General features: G+C 40.5%; 2 protein-coding genes, 1 long non-coding RNA gene and 1 pseudogene across 7 annotated transcripts in view; 2 read left to right on the top strand and 2 right to left on the bottom strand.

Moving 5' to 3' along the window:
* NT5E (5'-nucleotidase ecto) overlaps window positions 1-5,932 on the top strand; it is a 44,898-nt gene extending 38,966 nt beyond the window's left edge. Inside the window, exons 8-9 of the mRNA XM_060167886.1 lie at window positions 739-939; window positions 3,931-5,932. Coding sequence (XP_060023869.1) covers window positions 739-939; window positions 3,931-4,094 — 365 coding nt within the window. The 3' untranslated portion in view covers window positions 4,095-5,932. The remainder of the gene's footprint in view (window positions 1-738; window positions 940-3,930) is intronic.
* A 3,385-nt stretch (window positions 5,933-9,317) lies between these two features.
* On the bottom strand, window positions 9,318-14,302 carry LOC132530624 (uncharacterized). Its single transcript, XR_009543839.1, has 3 exons — window positions 13,599-14,302; window positions 10,229-10,342; window positions 9,318-9,578 (listed from the first exon to the last, which is right to left on the bottom strand). It is a non-coding gene; the product is annotated as an uncharacterized LOC132530624 (long non-coding RNA).
* A 309-nt stretch (window positions 14,303-14,611) lies between these two features.
* On the top strand, window positions 14,612-15,631 carry LOC132530622 (3-hydroxyisobutyrate dehydrogenase, mitochondrial-like; annotated as a pseudogene).
* A 1,387-nt stretch (window positions 15,632-17,018) lies between these two features.
* The window catches only part of SNX14 (sorting nexin 14), a 68,601-nt gene continuing 65,509 nt past the window's right edge, over window positions 17,019-20,110 (bottom strand). For all 5 annotated transcript variants that reach the window (XM_060167881.1, XM_060167885.1, XM_060167883.1 and 2 more), the window contains 3 exons: window positions 18,880-18,971; window positions 18,155-18,211; window positions 17,019-17,234 (listed from right to left, as the gene is read on the bottom strand). In XM_060167881.1, the coding sequence (XP_060023864.1) occupies window positions 17,196-17,234; window positions 18,155-18,211; window positions 18,880-18,971 (188 nt within the window). In that variant the 3' untranslated portion in view covers window positions 17,019-17,195. The remainder of the gene's footprint in view (window positions 17,235-18,154; window positions 18,212-18,879; window positions 18,972-20,110) is intronic.

The following is a 20,110-nucleotide window of genomic DNA, read 5'->3' as shown; positions in this document are numbered from 1 at the left end:
TGAAATGCTTTCGTCAATAATTAAGTCCACAGTCCAATGAATTCAACTTTAAATTAATATGAATGATCTTGTTTGATTCTGACTCCACATTCTGGCCTGAGTTTCCGGCCTGTAGATAGCGGGCTGCACCTGAGGGCTGTGATTGTTTTGTGAAGTCTTCCCTCTGCAGGGCACTCCGCTGCTGGGATCGAGGGGCTGCAGAGTGTGGTGGGGTCCAGGCTGCTGCCTGTGGGGTAGCCCAGATATTCTGCGTTTTCCAGGACAGAGTGGAGGGAACACCGGGGCTCTGGTGCCCCAGCACAGTGCTGGGTAGTCGTATGTTTTGTGAAAGTCACCCAAGCCCAAATTATTAACGTCTCTTAGTCATCAAGATGGTGCAAGGTTCTGTGCCTGTCATCTGTTCCTCATTTTCCAGAATCACTGAACCAAGTTGCTGGACCAATTAACTCAGGATTTTAAAAAGGTCTGTTTTCTCCCTGCAGAGTCACCTCTCGCCCACTCTGGGCCAGAGCCAGTTTTCCTCCCAGGGGTTCTCAGACCTCCCAGAAGGACTCAAGGACAAACCTAACCAGATAGGGTAGCTGCAATGTCACCTCAGCTCTCTTGCTGAAATTTCACTCAAGCTCAAACTAAATGAAAACTAAGCCCAGTGCCCCAATTCCAGATTTGGCCCTTTCCTAGAAAACAGAAATTTCCCTTTGGATCCAGTGAAAACATACAGGCTCATTTCTTTTCTAGGAATTCACGTGGTGTACGATCTTTCCCGAAACCCCGGGGAAAGAGTGGTCAAATTAGAGGTCCTTTGCACCCAGTGTCGCGTGCCCAGTTACGAGCCCCTCAGAATGGATGAGGTGTACAAGGTGATCCTCCCGAACTTCCTTGCCAAGGGTGGGGATGGATTCCGGATGATAAAAGACGAAGTGTTAAAACATGACTCTGGTAAGCACAAGTGTCTCCACCCCTCCCTAGCCCAGAGGTACCCGAGAACAGAACTGGTCCCAAGAGGGGAGCTACGCATAATGCTCGGAGGGCAAAGCCAGAAATCCAGATGCGTCCCCACATTGCTGACCACTTCTTGCTTTGTTTGTTGGGAAACAGCAGCACGGCCTGAGGGAATATTGCCCTGCCTCTCCCCAGCACACGTACCCATCCACCCAAGCCCAGGGAAAAATAGTTTTACATGTGTTTTAAAACTCTTTTAAGTACATATAACCAGCTATTTAAATTGTGAAATATCAATCAGTGTGGCACTTATAGAAAAACCAGACTTCTAGAACTTTAGGCTGGATGTGGGAAACTATATTAAATCATCTAAACTTTCTTGAAGAAGCTTTTAGTGTAAACAGGTCAGGTAGGCGTGGATGGGATATGTCCCCTGCCCCGTTCTGCACAGTGGGTTGGAGCAAATTATAGGAACCACCACACTTGACCCCAGGTGATATTTCCAGCAGCAGTGAGGGTCATGATACCACCTGCTCATTTTTTAAAATCCAACTGAGAACCACCTCCTATGCATAGAGTCCACTGCCAGTACACTACCCCTTCCTGTTCTCCAGGGCAGAAACTAGTGTGTTTACAAGACACGTGCACAGCTTCCCTGCATCTGTCTCCAGCAAGGAGCTCAGCCAGGTTCCTCTTCAGCCTTATCATAGGGGACTGCCATTTTCGCTGTGTATCCCAAGGAGGGTGAAGGACAGATCCAGGGCAAAGGAGACAGCCCTTCCTGGGAGGAAAGGCGCCAGGCACTTCCACCCATCCCATGATAGGAAATGGAAAGGCAGGCTTAAAAGGTGTCCTCTCGAGCCCTGCATGAAACAAAGAAGTTGATGACTGTGCATCACCAAGGCCAGACTGACAGGTGCTGGACAGAAGGACCTTACACAGAAGAAGGCTGAGGAAGCCTTGGCCCTAAGGCTTCTCAACCCTGGCTCTTCATTAGAATCACTTGGGGAGCATTTTAAATTAAATACCAATGCACTGGTCCCAACTTTTAAGAGATTCTGATTTACCTGGGTGGGGCAAAAGTCTCTTCCAGTGATTCTGATGTACACCCAGGCGTGAGAACCACTGCAGAGAGAAGAGTTCTTTTTTAAGTATTATATTGATAGTAATATATTGTTTTTAATTGAGGTATAATTGACATATAACATTATATTAGTTTCAGGTGTACAACATAATGATTCAACATTTGTATACATTGCGAAATGCTCACCACAATAAGTCTAGTTAACATCTGTCACCTCACATAATCACACAAAAAAAATTTTTTTTCTTTTAATAAGGATATTTAAGATCTACCCTCGTAGCATCTTTCAAATATGCAATACAGTATTAGTAACTATATTCACTGTGCTGTACATTACATCCCCAGGGCTTATTTTTTTTATAACTGGAAGTCTGTAATAACTTTTGACCCCTTTCACCCATTGTGCATCCTCACCCACCCGACTCCCCCCACCTCTGGCAACCACCAGTCCGTTCTCTGTATCTGAGCTTGCTTTTATTGTTGAATTCCACATGAGATCATATGGTATTCCTTTCTCTGAATTATTTCACTTAGCATAATGTCCCCAAGGTCCATCCCTGTTGTTGCAAATGGCAAGAGGCCATTTTTTTTATGGCTGAAGAGTATTCCATTGTGTGTGTGTGTGTGTGTGTGTATATATATATATATATATATATATATATATCACATCTTCTTTATCCATTCTTCCACTGATGGACACTCATTTCCTTATCTTGGCTATTGTAAATAATGCTGCAATGATCATGGTGGGGGGGGGCATATATCTTTTCAAATTACTATTTTCATTTTATTTAGATAAATATCCAGGAGGGGAATTGCTGGATCATATGGTAGTTCTATTTTTAATGTCTTGAGGAGCCTCCTACTATTTTCTATAGTGGCTGCACAAATTTACATTTCTGCACACGATGCACTAGAGTTCCTTTTCCCCACATCCTCACCAACACTTATTTCTTGTCATTTTGATACCAGTCGTTGTAACAGGCGTGACGTGATATCTCATTGTGGTTTTATCTGCATTTCCCTGATGATTAGTGATGTTGAGCATCTTTCCATGTGCTTGTTGGTCACCTGTATTTGAGTTGTATACATTCTTTATATACTTTTGATATTAACCGCCCTATCAGATATATGATTTGTAGTGTGGCTTTTTTTTTTTTTTTTTGGCGGTACGCGGGCCTCTCACTGCTGTGGCCTCTCCCGTTGCAGAGCACAGGCTCCGGAGGTGCAGGCTCAGCGGCCATGGCTCACGGGCCCAGCCGCTCCGCGGCACGTGGGATCCTCCCAGACCGGGGCACGAACCCATGTCCCTTGCATCGGCAGGCAGACTCTCAACCACTGCACCACCAGGGAAGCCCTGTAGTGTGGCATTTTTTAAATAAAAGTCTGTCAGGTCCCTAGGGGTTTGTTGTAGTTACAGGCGATTAGTATTTGTCGGTTCTCCTCTCTTTTGCAAGTGAAGACTCCATTGCCTCAGCATCAGTTACGTGAAAATGATTCCTGAGCAGGCAAGCCAAAAAAAACAAGCCACTTTTATGTCTCAGCTAACTGATATTGACCCAGTTCCCTAATGCCCTCAGTCCGGAGTGGTTCAGAGGCATTGATGACAAGAGCCTCTATATTGAGTCATCTCAGAGCTTAGACAATTTATTCCCCCCAATTATCCAATATTGGACAATGGGCACATTTCACATCTGGAACATGAAAAAGCAATCAGATTCTTTGCACTTGTGATCGCCATTGTTCTTGTCTTCTGTGACACTTTATCCCTGCTTATGAAAGGAATATCTTCCCTCTTATATCTAATTACAAAGGACTTTCGAGAAGTACATTGGCTTTCCCCTTCTTACTGTTAATTGATAATTATTTTTTCTGTAGTTAAAATAATGTATGTATTTTTCTAGGTGACCAAGATATCAACGTGGTTTCCGCATACATCTCAAAAATGAGAGTAATTTATCCAGCAGTTGAAGGTCGGATCCAGTTTTCTGCAGGAAGTCATTGCCATGGAAGTTTTTCTCTAATACTTCTTTCAGTTTTGGCAGTGATCATAGTTTTATACCAATAGCCAAAAATTCTCCTTGCCATTAATGGAACTGTATTTTTTTCTCAAGTGAGATTCAAGTCTACCTTTTAGGAACTGGCTTTGTGATGGTGCGGACCATCCTTGCAGTCTCCTAGAAGCTGAGCTTCGAGGGTTGTAAATGAAGACACTGACATCATCACTCAGGATCAGCAACTTAACAAACACACAAGAAAAGAAATGAAAGGGGCCCCATGAGGAGAAGGCCAACCATCTTTAGTTTACATATGCAAATTTTAATAAAACTTTATAAACAATTTTAAAACATACACATCATTTTTCTCCTTTATATTCATTCTAATCCACCAAACAACTTATGTTTACATAGAACTTTATCATTTACAAGGGAGTTTTAAGCACACTATCTTATTTGATGCCCATAACTTTCGCTGGTAGGCAAGACAGGTATTGTTTTTCCCATTTGACAGATGAGGGAACTAAAGCTCAGAAAGAATTGACATGTTTAAGGCCATATAGCTAAAAGTGACAGATCCCAGACCTGCACCTGGGCCTTCTGACCTCAGTCCCGCACTCCTTCAATTATATCCAGTTAACTGTTCAGGAAGATACTTAATGGTCTCCTCTCTTTTTAACTATCCGTAGCCCCAGACTCATGTAGAACAAGTCTGCTTTATTTCTGGTCTGTTTTTTCCTTTTCAGCGCGTGTTGTTATAGGGAGTTTAACGGACTAAACACAGGGTGGCGTTCTCTCCTGCACCACCATGTGCCTTTGAGGAGCTGGGACAAGAGGTGCAGCAGATAATGGGAAAGGCCAGGAGCTGCAGAACGCAGTCAGGGGGCAGGGAGAAAGGGAAGGAAAGACCAGGATGCCCAGGACCAACTTAACATTATAGAAGAGTCAGAGCTAAAGGCCATTTACACTTGTTAAATACGTATTTGCTAAGGAGTAGCAGCAGAGTGCCTGACACACGGAGTTAGCTACTAATAATTTTATGAGATTCTATCAGTTCTCCCTCTGCTTCTTTCTTCCTTCTTCCTAATGGGAAGGTGTCATGAGAAGAGAACCTTCTTAGAGAAGGTGTAGCTCTAAACCTGCACCTGTCTCTCCCCAGCAAGATGCCAGCACTGATTCTAGTCTCACACACACACACTCCGCCCCCTCCCCCAGTTATGGGAAATCCAGAGCGGAGCCAAGGTTGATTTTTTTTAAGTGGTATACCTAAATCTAAAGTCAGCTCTGCCTCCAAATCTGAACAGTCACTCTCAGTCATTCTCAGGCACAGATATGAGAACTCCTGCCTGAGAGAGTGCCCCTCTAAGCGGGTGCTCAGGAAATACCCAGACCGACGAAATGAATGATTTATGCACAAGGAACAAATACTTGCTTAAGGGGGTGGGGGGACCACGTGAGCCTGCTCGTTACCGTAGAAATGATTCAGTAAGAAGTGGGAGCCCTCACCCTACACAGAGTCAGTGAACAGCAGCTAAAGGATGGAAGAGTGAGAATGTTTCTTGATGTTTACAATTATTAGGTATTCTTGATACAAAACATACTTTTAAATTTCACAACCTCTTTGTAAATGTTGCAGTAAAATAATGCCCTAGGTTCTATGCATATACAGACTGGCCCTAAATAACCAAATGTCCATAGACTGTAAGAGGAAAATGTCAATAAGATTGCATTTGGGGTGTATTTTCTTATGCTTGGCCTGTAAAATAGGGTAAATCCTATTGGAGCACAAATTTTTAAAAAACATTTTGTAAGTTTTCTAAATATGTGTACATGTATTATTCAGTGGTCTAAGAAATGACCTGAAAACACTTTGCAATTGTAGGTTCCAAACAATAAAATTGAAGATATACTCCTTGTCTCTGGTAGTTACTTCTCTCAAGCAAACACCTACAACCCAAGACAATATGACTGATGGAAAACTCTTTGCCAGTTCATCACTGGTATCACTTCCCTTGATTATCAGCCCCTGCCATCTACTAACACTCCCTATCCCCCTTCTTACCCCCAAAACAAGAAAAATACATGCAGTTTTTAGGTAGGAAAGAACAGTAAATAAAGGATATTTTAAGTAAGACTACTAAATTTTACGGTTTTTACGTACAGAATTTAAGACCAATAGTGGTTTCCTAAAAATAAAAATGTTCAAGTCATACAGTGTTAGGGATTTTAATTAACTTATCTGAACTGGTTGTACGTCAAGAATTTTCCTCAATTAATGCCGATGATAGAGCAGACCAGCTGGTACACCGTGATCAGACACATTAAATGCAGTTGGTGGCAGAGCTGCCCTCAGCAGTTTTCAGCAGAGTAAGTGCCCTCAGAGAGTATGTAGCCCTGTGGATACATGACTAGGCTTGCCTAAATTAGTAACGGTCTCTGATTTAGTTTCCTGGGCCTGCTGTAACGAAGTACCACAAACTGGGTGGCTTAAACAACAGAAATTCATCATCTCACCGTCTGGAGGCTAAAAGTCTACGATCAATTTGGCACGGTTAGTTCCTTCTGAGGGTTGGGAGGGAGAATCTGTTCCAGGCCTCTTCCCAGCTCTGGTTAGCTAGCCTCAGATAGTCCTTGCCTTATAGATGGTATTCTCCCCATGCTTTTACATCCTTTTCCCTCTGTACCTGTCTGTCTCTGGGTCTAAATTTCCCTTTATACTGTATAAAGTCATAGTCATGCTGGATCAGGCCCACTCTAATGACTTTATTTTAATCATGTGCAAAATCCCTATTTCTAAATAAGCTCACATTCACGGGTACACGGGGTTGGGACTAAAGTCCTGCCACAAGACCTCAGCATCTTTTCAGGGGACACAATTCAACCCACAACCGTCCCCTAGATGATCTACGTAATCAGCCGGGGCAGCCCTGAGGCAACCTTACAGATGAAGGGTTACAATTAATGTTATTTTTGTGCTGGTAAAATAGGACACATTTTAGAAGCTGATTTGGCTCAACCCAAGCAAATCAAAAGGAACGAGTTTTCCTAACTAATGCAGTCAAAAGCAGGAGCTTTAAACTTTTATAACAAGCTGGGAGATCTCCAATCTCTAGTAAGGCATACTGAGCCCTCTAAGAACCTGAATGAAATACTTGATGAAAATATTCGGTTAACAAGTAAGCTAGTTAGGGTATGAAGACAATTTAACTCTGACCTATGACATGGATACTGGCATATTAAAAGCAACAGCGGAGGGAATTCCCTGGTGGTCCAGCAGTTAAGACTCGGGCTTTCATTGCTGTGGACCCAGGTTCGATCACTGGTCGGGGAACTAAAATCCCACAAGCCGTGTGGTGCAGCCAAAGTAAATTAAAAAATAAAACAAAAACTTCAAAAATAAAAATAAAAGCAACAATGGAAATTATAGATTCACTATTCACTGGGATTTTTGGTTGCAAAAACAACAAGTCTATCAGCAGAGACATACCAGAAGAATATTAGCTAGTTCCCAGAATCATCTGGAAGCGTGGAGTCAGGCCTAGAAATGGAGAGCAAGCGAGGAAAGTGAGGCATGGCTAAAACCCTGCCACGGGAACAGCCTTCATACACCAGCCTGGTGCTGCTGGGTTCACCTCCACCACAGCTACACCTGCCAGGGCCACTGGCTGCCTGCCTCCATTCAGATGGGAGCAAATAACAAGCTGAGCCTGGTTCAGGCCCAAGCTGTCTTTCATAAAGATAAAAGAAGGCTGAGTGAGGACTCAGCTCCAGCCTTTTGGCTTCCTTCAACGCCCCCTCCCCCAATTACCTTGGAATTCCTCCAAATAAAGATGTTCCACTTCCGGACAATCAAAAGTGAGAAGTGGCCCCTGTGAGTACTCTGAGACTCTCCTAGTACAACAAATGTATATGAAATGATGTTAAAAATAAAAACACTACCTTCTGAGTGTGTCTTGAAAACTATGTTGAGTTCTTAACTTCCACTCCAACAATGTACATTCACATGTATGAAATCCAGATTTTTATGAAAGCCAAAATCACTCTAAAAGTAAACAACACTAAACTTTTTCTGGTACTTTAATCATTAAATAATAAGCATATTAGTAATGAAATCAGTCCCTAAGATATATCTTTTTTTATAAAGAAAAAATAAATATGGCTAATCAAATTTCTAATTGAGCTTGAGTTTTTAATTTGGTATTGACTTTTTTTCAGATCTATACTCTGCAGATGAAGTAAGGAAATCCATACACTTAAAAAATAAACAAGTCTTATCTTTCTGGTAAAATCACAATGTATTGACCTTATATGTTTACATTTATATAGCATTCCTAAAAATTTCACTAATTTATCGTGTTGTGAAACTGATTTTGTGATAACTCTTGTGTCATAACTAAGAAATGCATATAGCATCATTCCTGCTCATCTACCACACAGGTGTATCATTATCCTGCTCAAGTTTTCTTCACGTAGCCTTGCCTTATTCCTGACTGAGTATCTATCTTTGGGTAAAAGTGGAAAGAGAAGATGGGACTATAAAACAAGAGATCCCAGACACTACTGTAGAACAAGACATAATGAACAAACTAGTAAGGTAACCTCGGTCATTACTGTTCTCTAGAATGATACCACAGATAAGGAGGCTGCTGGCTCCTTGACTATCTGATCACTGCTTCATCTGCCCCTCCCTAACCCATTCAAGAAAGCCCACAATGCAAGTGAATGGGAGTAGCATTACAGGGCTAATGAGGAAGCCAATACAATTCACATTTAAAATATAAATAGAAAAAATACATCACACATTGACTTAAGTATTTTAAATATTATTCACTGTAATAAATTACTAGTCATCCCCTTCAAATCTAGATCAAGAGACCCCAGTGGGCTCAATCCCAGAGTGAGACAACTGCTAATCTCCTCTAGATACCAGCCACAGCTTAATGCCAGAGGTCCCTTAACAGAGGGAGGAGAGTGTACAACTATTAGAAATATTAATAGACTGTAAAAATTAACACAAGGGCTTCCCTGGTGGCGCAGTGGTTAAGAATCCGCCTGCCAATACAGGGGACACGGGTTTGAGCCCTGGTCCGGGAAGATCCCACATGCCACGGAGCAACTAAGCCCGTGCGCCACAACTACTGAGCCTGCACTCTAGAGCCTGAGAGCCACAACCACTGAGCCCACATGCCACAACTACCGAAGCCCGTGAGCCTAGAGCCCGTGCTCCGCAACGAGAAGCCACCGCAATGAGAAGCCGCACACTGCAATGAAGAGTAGCCTCCACTCACCGCAACTAGAGAAAACCCACACAGCAACGAAGATCCAACGCAGCCAAAAATAAATAAATTTATTTTAAAAAAGAAAAAAAAATTAACACAAGTCCACCTCATTTACAAAAGATCATTAATCTATTTAAGACCGCATGAACATCTTTAAACTTTTCATCAATATAGAAAATTGAGGGAATTCCCTGGTGGTCCAGTGGTTAGGTCTCAGCACTCTCACTGCCGGGGCCCGGGGTTCAATCCCTGGTCGGGAAACTAAGATCCTGCAAGCTGCATGGTGTGGCCAAAAAAAACGAAAATTGAAAGAGTGAGCACTTGGTGCAGTTCAACAGAATGCAATGCTTCAGCAGGGCTATTCTCCCTCCCTCTGGTGCTCAGCTCACCGGCCTCCTCAACTTAAGTGTATCTGTCAGTGTCCACACAGCTGTATCTCTTATATACTTAATGTCCTTCAATTATTCAATACTTTGGCCGCATTCAGTGTAACTTTTCTTGTTTTTGTGGCTATTTGGGGAAAAAAATCAGTATCAGTCTTCGTGCTCCCTTATAACTTCTCAGCAGTTAGACCTCTATAGCAGCCCCTTTCCCTTTCTTTCCAACACCTCTCTCTGCTTCCTCCTTCTCCTGAAATGCCTTTTATCTGATTCAGAAATCTGTGAGTGTGCACATGAGTCACCAGTGTCCTGAGGTTAGCTGACATGATCACCTTACTTGCAGCACTGGTTCAGGATCACAGAGAGAGAGGCATGTGCCCTGGTCTTAATATGTCTTTCACTCTGGCAACAGTCATAAGAGAGGTGAGGGACCTGGATCACAGGCCACACCCCTTCCTCTTAACTCCCTGCACGTACATTCCACCTCAACTCACCTAGTCGTTTTGTGTCCATCCCCCCACAAACTAGTCTTTTTGTGCCCATTACCTGCTTAGTGCCAGGTGCTGCTGGACTATGCACAGGTGATACAGGGGTGAGAAAGACACATCCTGGCACTTGGACTGTTCACAGCTGAGTGGAAGTGACAGCCAAAATTAACATCTGAAAACAGAAACACATGCACATATTTGCCAATCTAGCAACTCTTCCCACTCCTGGAAAGAGCCCCCATTTTGGGGAGACACTGAACCTCTTCAATCCCAGGTAGTCCTGGTGGGACAGTTAATTACAGAAGCAATCTCTTAGCTCTGGTGGAAGCATATGACCTAGGCCTCACAGTTATAGTGCCTGATCATCTTGGTCTGAATTAAGAGGCAAGCCAAGACAATAAGAATCCTTCCACAAGGTTTTATATGGGTATAGATGTAGAGAGAGACAAGCTCCCTCTTTGCCCCTCTGTATCATCACGTGATTCCACAGTTTGTTTAACCGTCCTCTCCCACATGAAGGCATCCACAAGAATAACAGTTAACAGGACAGAAGCTGAGACAAGAAATGGACATATGTCCACAGAGAGTCCTGACCCTATTCAAGTGCTGGGTAAGTCATACTGAGGACAACTCCATTATTGCCTTTCTGTAGTTGGGTTACATGAAAAAATATGTTATTCCTCTTTTCTTTTTCTAAAGCAAAGTTGAGTTCCATCACTTACAATCAAGAGATTAAACTAGCCCACACTAGGAGAAAATGTCAGAAAGTTCCCCTGAGCACCTGTGTGTGCGGTGAGGCGGGAGGGAAGTTAAATAGGAAGCACAGTTCTGACATTAAGTAACATGAATAAAATCCCTCAGGGAAAATTATGCAGTTTTCATTCTTGTATGACGAAAATGGAGCTGACAAACTTTAGAAAATTACCTAAAACACATTTCCTTATAAAGAAATTTCAATGTCACCCATTTTTTCAGACATTTGAGCCACTTTTAAAAACTGAAGTCTCCAGGCCGTACCCATTTTCTCCGCCAGGCATTGTCCCCAAATATGGATACAGTACTCCCTCCACTCCCAAGAGCAGCTAGCATAATGTTGAAGTGTTAAGTGGGCATAAGTGGAGGGAGTTACAATGGAGAAGAAAACTTACAGCTCAGTGTGAGATATCAATGCTCCTACAAAGCATCCACAAACCCATCACTTGGGAGTCCTTCCTGGGGCTCCTTCTCAGCTCCCTTAGTGTTAAGCACTGGAGAGCCCCAGGGCACGGTCCTTGGACTGCTTCTCTCTTCTGTTTACACTTCATCTCTCGGTGCTGTCATCCAGTTTTACATCTTGATCCTGGTGACTCTCAAATTTATAACCCCTCCCATGGACTCCAGACTCATAAATACAACTGCCTACTTGGCATCTCTATTTAAGACGGTTAATAGGCCCCCCCCAAACTTTGTGTCCAAAAATGAATTCCTGATCTTCCCCTCAAAACACGTGCCAGTCACAATCTCCCTCAGCTCATTTAATAGGCCCTTCATCGTTCCTATTGCTCAGGCAGAACCTTGGGGTCATCCTTGGCTGCTCCGTTTTTCTCAAACTCACAACCTGTCCATCAGGAAATTCTGTTGCCCAACTTAAAAACAAAAGACCTCAACTTCACGAAAACTCCACAGGTACTGCCCTGATCCAAATGACTGTCATTTCAACTGAATTACTTCACCAGCCTGCTAAATGAGCTCCTTGTCTCTACTTTTACTCTTTAGTCTGTTCTCAACACTCCCAATGCAGTAACCAAAGTAATTCTATCACAATATAGCTGCTGGCCTGCTCAAAATCTTTCCATCATACACCAGGTAAAAGGGAGTTATCACAATGGCTTCCAAGGCCCTTTGTGATCTTGTCTCTCGTCATTTCTCTGACATTATCTCCCCTCACTCACCATGATGTAGCCACACTGATCTCCTTGCTACTCTTTCTACAAAACAGGCACACTCCCACTCAAACCTTCGCACTTGCTATTTCCAAATATTTGGAATATGGGCTCCAAAATATTTGCATGGCTTGATATCTCACCTCCTTCCGGTCTTTTCTACAATGTCCTGGACACATTATTTTAAACTGCACACCTCCACCCATACCATTTTATTTTCCTTTTCAGTGTATTATTCTTCTGAGCACTTGTTACTTTCTAACATACTATATACTGTTTTCTTATTTATATTGTTTATATTGTCTGTCTCCCTGGGTTCGAATGTAAGCTTAGAAATGCACAAATATATCCCTGGCATCTAAAACTGCCTGGCAGATAGTGAGCACTCAATACACACGTGTAGAATAAGGTGAACAAATCGTGCATGATTCCTTCTCTCCTGCCTCTCTGCCACCCTCCTGACTCAGTCCAAAAGCCACACAGTCCTTTTTCTCCGGTATCAGCCCCTCCAGAGAAAGTAAGCAATTAAGAAAATAACTTCTCTACCTAAACACCCTTTTCATTATGCAGAGCAGTTAGACTCTTCTTTAACCCCTCTGCAACCAGAAGGCCAATTAAGTCTTCCCCAAGAAGGACAGGTGCCTTTCTCCAAAGAGTAAATTTTGTAGCCTCCCCCCTGCCACTCCCTAATATGAAGGTGATTACAAGTTTTCTAAGAGCATCCCTTTTCCCTCCTTGCTTCCGTTCTTCCACATCAGGAATTAGCAAACTACAGCCCAAGGGCCAAATCCTGCCTGCCACTGCTTTATGTAAGTAAGGTTTTACTGGAATACAGCCACATCCCTTACTTGGAATAATACTTTAATATAATTTGATAGAAGAAAATCATAAACATCAAATTAACAAAAAATAGTGAAATACAAAAAACATTTTTCACTGGATTTGACGATCTTCTAGGGGCCACAGGCCTCAGGTTAAGGATTTCTCCTTACGTATCTAGCAACACTGAAGACACTACTGGATACATAAAAGACAACAGTCTTTGAAATGGAAGTGGAGCAGACTAGCAAGATGTTTGCTCATTCATTTAGTCAGTCGGTCATTTTTATTCTAATGTTGACCATATCTGAAGTTACAACTTGTATATATATCATTATACAGTCTGCAAAGAACAGTGGCAGATTAGACTTCTGACTTTTTATTGTAAAATCTAACGGTTTTTAGGAAGTCAATAAATATGTTTGCTTTCTTTCAACCATTTCTCCGAATTTTCTGCTATCTACAGCTAAATGATTACACTTATAGCACAAACTTATAATGTCCTTTATAAATTTCAAAGTATCTTCCCATCTATTTAATTTCATTTTATCCCCCAACCAGAAACAGAGAGTTATTTCTAATAAACACATTTCAAAATGTGAAACTCATGCACTACAAGACACACATAGAGATGGATAGAAAGGAATGTGCAAAGTAAAATATTTGAAATGCACCAGGGGAACTTACTTTTTAAAGGGATCCAGAGTGGCCGCTTTTGGAAATAAAGGCTCCTTTCATGGGTCAACAATGACAAGAACACGAAGACTAGAGACAGACCTAAGTTTGAATTCCAACTTTACCGTTCTCTCTGGCTTCATTATCCTCATCTATAAAACAGGAATAATACCATCTCACAGTTATTGGACGGTGAAATGTGATATAAAATGCCTGGCCAACAGAGAATGCATCTAGTTCCTTTCCCTTTTATATAGCGAATGATTTTGTATTTGTAGATTTTTATACAGCACATTTTCTTTAAATAGAGCTCACTCACTGCTATAGATTTACATGTGTCCTCCTAAAATTCACATGCTGAAACCCTAAACTCCAGTATGACTATAGTTGGAAATGAGGTCTTTAGGAGGTAATTAAGGTTGAATCAGGTCATAAAACCTAACCCAATAGCATTTGTGGCCTTATAAGAAGAAGCAGAGAGAGAAAGATCTCTTTCTTTCTTCCCACACGCTCGCACAAAGAGGTCATGTGAGCACACAGTGAAAAAAGGCAGCCGTCTACAACCAAGGGAAGAGGTCTCAGAATGAAACCTACCTTGCAGCCACCTTGATCTTGGACTTACCAGCCTCCAGAATTGTGAGAAATAAATTTCTGTTAAGTCACCCCATTTATGGTATTTTGTCATGGTAGCCCAGGCCATTTGATACACTCATAAGAATTTTTTTCTCATCTAAATAAACAAAATACCACAATTTATAGGAAAGTGGGTGAGGATGGCATAAAAGGGCTATACATATTTTATTTTTCCAGTTCACCATGACACTTTAAATAATAATATGCAAAATGCTATGGATTTTTAAATGTGAAGAATTAGACTGATTAATTTCCCACCTGTCCCTGAGAAACTAGTAAATGTTTAAGGCTTGGTAGTAAAGCACTGATTCAAAGAAATTTATACATAGTCTAGAACTTTTAAGCAATTAAAAAGATAACAGACCACGCACCCTAACAGCCAGTAGGTGAACTGGGAGCCGCGGAGGTCACCGTGGGGAGGCGGGGCGGGGGCAGCATGGCAGCCTCCTTACAGCTCCGTGGAGCTGCCTCTGGCCTCCGGTACTGGAGCTGCCGGCAGCAACCGGCGGTGGCCAGCCTTGCAGCGGTGTATTCTAGGTCAATGGCTTCTAAGACTCCAGTTGCATTCACTGGAGTAGGCAACATGGGGAATCCAATGACAAAAAAATCTCATGAAACATGGCTATCCACTCATTATTTATGATGTGTTCCCTGATGCATGCAAGGAGTTTCTAGACGCAGGTGAACAGGTAGTGTCTTCCCCAGCAGATGTAGCCAAAAAAGCTGACAGAATTATTACAATGTTGCCCACCAGCATCGATGCGAAAGAAGCTTGTTCTGGAGCAAATGAAATTCTAAAAACAAGTGAAGAAAGGCTCACTCTTAATAGATTCCAGTACTGTTGATCCTATGGTTTTGAACGATTTGGCCAAAGAAGTTGAGGAAATGGGAGCAGTTTTCACGGATGCCCCTGTTTCTGGTGGTGTGGGAGCTGTTCGGTCTGGGAGCCTCACATTTGCGGTGGGAGGAGTCGCAGAAGAATTTGCTGCTGCCCAAGAGCTGCCGGGGTGCGTGGGCTGCAATGTGGCGCGGCGTGGAACTGCTGGGACTGGGTAGGCTGCGAAGATCTGCGACAACTTGCTGTTAGCTATCAGTATGGCTGGGACTGCTGCAGCTATGCATCTGGGAATCAGGTAGGGCCTGACCCCAAACTCTTGGCTAAAATCCTAAATATGAGCTCAGGATAATGTTGGTCAAGTGACACTTATAATCCTGTACCTGGGGTGATGGATGGAGTTCCCTCAGCTAATAACTATCAGGGTGGATTCGGAACAACACAGGACTCTGCTGCCAGCACGAAGAGCGCAATCCTTCTGGGCAGTCAGGCCCATCAGATCTACAGGATGAAGGGCTACTCCAAAAAAGACCTCTCATCCATGTTCCAGTTTCTGTGAGACAAGGAGATGTTCTGAGTTTGCCCTTTGGCTGTGGACACTGTTGGAAACCAAACTCTATCTTGGAGCCCCTCACAGCTCACTCCACAAGTAAATGGGCTTAATCAAAGGTCACCTGTCTGCTTCTGATTGTCTAGGTCACAATAAACCCTGGGATTTTCCACCCATTTTTAACTGCTTATTCTTTTTATATATTTAGCAAACACATATTATTTGAATTTTTTTTTTCTGCAAGCCACTGATGGTCTCTGCTAGCTAGCTGACTGACCTTTCTCAAAAGTTTGATTCCTAAGCATTGTCAGTTAAAACGTTGCCTACTTCAAACAGGATATTATTTACTCCATTTTACAAATAAATCCACATTTTTTTTCCATGGGATAAAACCTATCCTGGAGGAAAGAAAAGAAATCGGTGTGAGGCAAGGAGTTAGAGAAAGGGGAAGTATAGTGAATTACTCCCTGTGTCCCTCAGAAAGTTTGTCCTGCTAACCCAGTGGTGGTATTCTTGCATTCTGAGGTTACTGGTTTATTTTCCAGGAGTTGGTAAAGCAAGAGAACTCCTTGCTGCATGCTATGTAACTTGAACTCTGTTACATTACCTTGGTGTGCCCCTCTTATAACAACTCCCAATACTTAGCAAACTTATTTTTTATATTTTTGCTTCCTTGTACATTCTTACTACATTTTGACTTCAAAAGAATGACATCTTTAGAACTGTCTCAGAGCCAACGATGATATGTGCTTTAGAGAATTATTATATTATCCTAAATATAACCATATTATTTTGAATTCAAATAAATTTCTATGCTGATAATTTAAAAAAAAATAATAGAACTACTGGCAAAACCTTTAAAACATTTACAATATCTAATGACCATTTTTACAAACTTTTGAAAAACATACATGAATAGTACCATTAAATGGGTTAGTTTTCCAACTTATATTTAGAGTTCCCACATTATCAGTGCCTGATACATGGCTGAAACTCAATAAATATATTCTGAATGAACACTACAGCCAATAACCAAACACAAAACGCCCACTCTTGAAAGACAAATGTGGTTGAAGGAGAAAACCATATCATGGGAAGAAATTATCAGTAGAATTCTCAACATTGAAACTTTAAAAATAATTATTTAACTTTCCTCAAAGAATACAGTTAATTCATATTTTTCTTTTGGAGAGACAACATAAACCCAAAATCTACTTGACTAAGTTGTTTATATAAGTTTTTGGAATACAGTTCAATGAAATGCAACTTCAATCACACATTGAATCACACAAATGTCTTTAAGTACTCAGTTTTTACACCCTAAAGGGTTATATATAACCTGTCAATCATCCAGCAAGAGTAAGAAGTCCCTTGTTTGCTATGAAAAACTCATAAAGGAGGCTATGAGACCCAATCACTTTTCATCATTATTAAGTCCGTGTTAGTCTTTATTAAAACAAAATCCAAATTTCAGACACTGAATTACATGATATATATAAGAATATACAAAAGTAAAAGAAAAAACAGCACATATCGACTACACTAGCATAGCAGACATTTCAACTGGTTATTCTATCCCAAATCCAAATGTTCACATCCAGGACGTCACAGAGGTAACCTCCTTTTGTACCTAAATTAAAAAGAAATCTATTTAATAGAAGAGAAAGAAACAAACAAACCAGAGTTGATTTGTAAATTGCCTAACAGTTTCAGTGTATTAAAATCCTAACCTAAGATATTGTGTATATGTGTGTGTGTGTGTGTGTGTGTGTGTGTATGTATCCACAAGAAATTATTTACGTTTTAGAGAGAAGAAAAATGGCAAGGTATAGCGATAGACCTCATAAAGTCTCAAGCAGAGAGCTGGAGGTTTCCTGGTACTGATTCCCATGTAAACTGAACACAAACTATCCATAACTGCCACCCTGCTTTAATATACATTTAATACTGCCATAACTTGAAAACTTGTATTCAGTAGGTAAATAGTCCAAATCTGGTTTCCTCTATGAAACTGACATTTCATTGCTGTATCACAACCTTGAATAGTTATTTCATCTGACCAAAGGGATTGGTCAAAAAATAAAAACAGTAAAAAGCAATGCTCAAAACTCAAAATCCTCAAAATTCAATATAATAATAATATTAGCATCCTCCAATTCCAATTCATTTTGTGTTCTTGGGTTCATATAAGCTCAACTGCTTCAAAAATGCTCAAGTCTGAGTTACACAGCATTCAGTGTTGCAGATGATAGCCTGCAGAGCTTGGCCCATCCTACTGCTAGGAGGTAAACTCGCACGTTCCTCTGGCCCTACAGGGTATAGTGTCCCTATCTGACTGTAATTGGGAAAGGAGGAAGTCAAGGCAGAGGCTATTCAGCTCCTATCTCCCAAAATCCACTCTATGTTTGAGCATGTTGAATGAAGAAAATAAGGGTGTTCATTTTTAAAATGATCAGAATCACAAGGGTTTCCTTAATTTTTATGTCTCTAATTAAAATAAATGCCAGCATACCACTAAAAACATAGAGAAAAATTGCGCTTTTCAGTTACCTTACTGAGCTCTGGAAACAGTTCTTGTATCACAATGTCCAATAAAACATAAGTCAGCTAAAACGCCAAAAAAATATTTTTTAAGGCATTAGACAAAAAAAACCCATAGAAACGATAAACACAAATTTAGCACTATGGTTACCGCTAAAGGGGAAGGCAGGGAATAAAACTGACAATATAAAACAAGCACAAAAGCAGTAGCTTCAATAGTATCCATAATGTTCTATTTTAAAGAGTTTTACATACACATGAGTTCATTTTACTATTATTCCTCATAATTCATTTTATGTTAAACATTTTATATGTAACAAAAATTTTAAAGAAAACAAGCAGGATACAAAATTGTAGCTGTATTAAGATCTCAACGGGCTATGTAACAGACTATGAACAGTAAAATGTTAACTGTGGTTATTCTATGTAACCTGAATGAATGATGGAATTCTTGATATTTAAATTTTTACTTTTTTCATGAATTTTTAGTATATTCCAAATTTCTATAGTGAATATATATTTATTTTAAATCAAAACAGTTCATGTTATAAAGAAAAAAAGGTATTCAGCAAAAGAGAGTTATTAACAAAGATACTTTTTCCTATCCAAATGTTTGAATTACATTGCCTTCCTTTAGTATAGCATCACTTTACAGTTAATAATATACCAGACACCCTACTGTGTCATTTGCTAAACCTAGCCAACACTAGTCAACCTGCTTTAATGAATTTTACCTGCTTGTTGAGAACTGGCTGCTGTAAACCGTCAAAAAGAAGTCTGATGCTTTCATACTTGGCTTCTTCACCAATACACTTGACTATCAGATCTAAACAAGAAAGCCACATGTGAAACAATTTTATATTATAAAGTGACTTATCATTTACTGGATCATAAAGCAAAATCTCCACTCTCTTTCCCGGGTATTATGCAAAAACTGTAAATTAGCATTTCCTAAATCAGTGTTCTGGCAAGAAGCTCTTGGAAAAAAGGGTTCTGTGGTCAAGAAATGCAGTATTGGGAATCCTCCTTTGGGAGATTCACAATGCACAATGCATACTGCAAGCTCTGGGGAATGCTGCAGTAAAGAAATCTGTTTATACTATTAAGTGATAAAAGACAGTTAGAAAATAATACATATTTTATTATCCCATTCAAGTAAAACAAACAAAATAAAATGCTAAAATTATGCACGTACATTTGTACATACATGTATAGAGATACATAAAAACTGTCTGTGAGGATTAACACCAAACGGGAGCTCGTAGCTACTTCTGCACAGTGGGGACAGGATGGCTTCTACTTTTTACTCTCTCTGTTTTCATAATATTTGAATATCTTAATATTTTTAATAATTAATTTAATTTTATGGTGAACATAGACTCTCTTCAATGAATATGACCACTTTATTTCTGTACTTTTTGCATAATTAGTATTGACTATCTTACAGAACAATCTCCTGGGAAAATGTTTACACACTAATTTAGAGTCCCCAAAGTTCCAATTCATGTGTGACTACACAGCTGTCATGTATCACTCCTATTACCACAGTCAGTCCTTATTAAAATCTGTGCTGAATGTTTTCCTCCAAGCAGGAAAAGAAAATTATTTTTAAGTAAACAAGGTGCTTAAATATTTGTCCTTTCCACTCTGATCATAATGAAACTCTTAATGCTGTTCATGGAAAATGCTCATTTTATGTTTGCTTTTATAAGGTAAGTCTAACCCTGAGAGGCAAAAGCCAAATTCAATTTATAATAAGTTTAGTAGATCCTTGATATTTATGCGTCTTTGTGAATCCTTTAATTCACCAATACTACACAGAATTTCCCAATTAATATGCATGAAGCATAATGGACAAAAATAAACGATCCTTTCAGATTCTTCATTACTAAGGAAGAAATGAGTAGAGGACAACAGAAAGCATGCTAAGCTTCCTCAGTAGCTAAATTACTTCTTCCCAAATGA

The sequence above is a fragment of the Lagenorhynchus albirostris genome, chromosome 12, assembly GCF_949774975.1.
Source record: "Lagenorhynchus albirostris chromosome 12, mLagAlb1.1, whole genome shotgun sequence".
In the NCBI taxonomy this organism is placed as follows: Eukaryota; Metazoa; Chordata; class Mammalia; order Artiodactyla; family Delphinidae; genus Lagenorhynchus; species Lagenorhynchus albirostris.
Note: the sequence above shows the minus strand (reverse complement) of the source record. Positions and strands in the feature narration are given on the sequence as shown.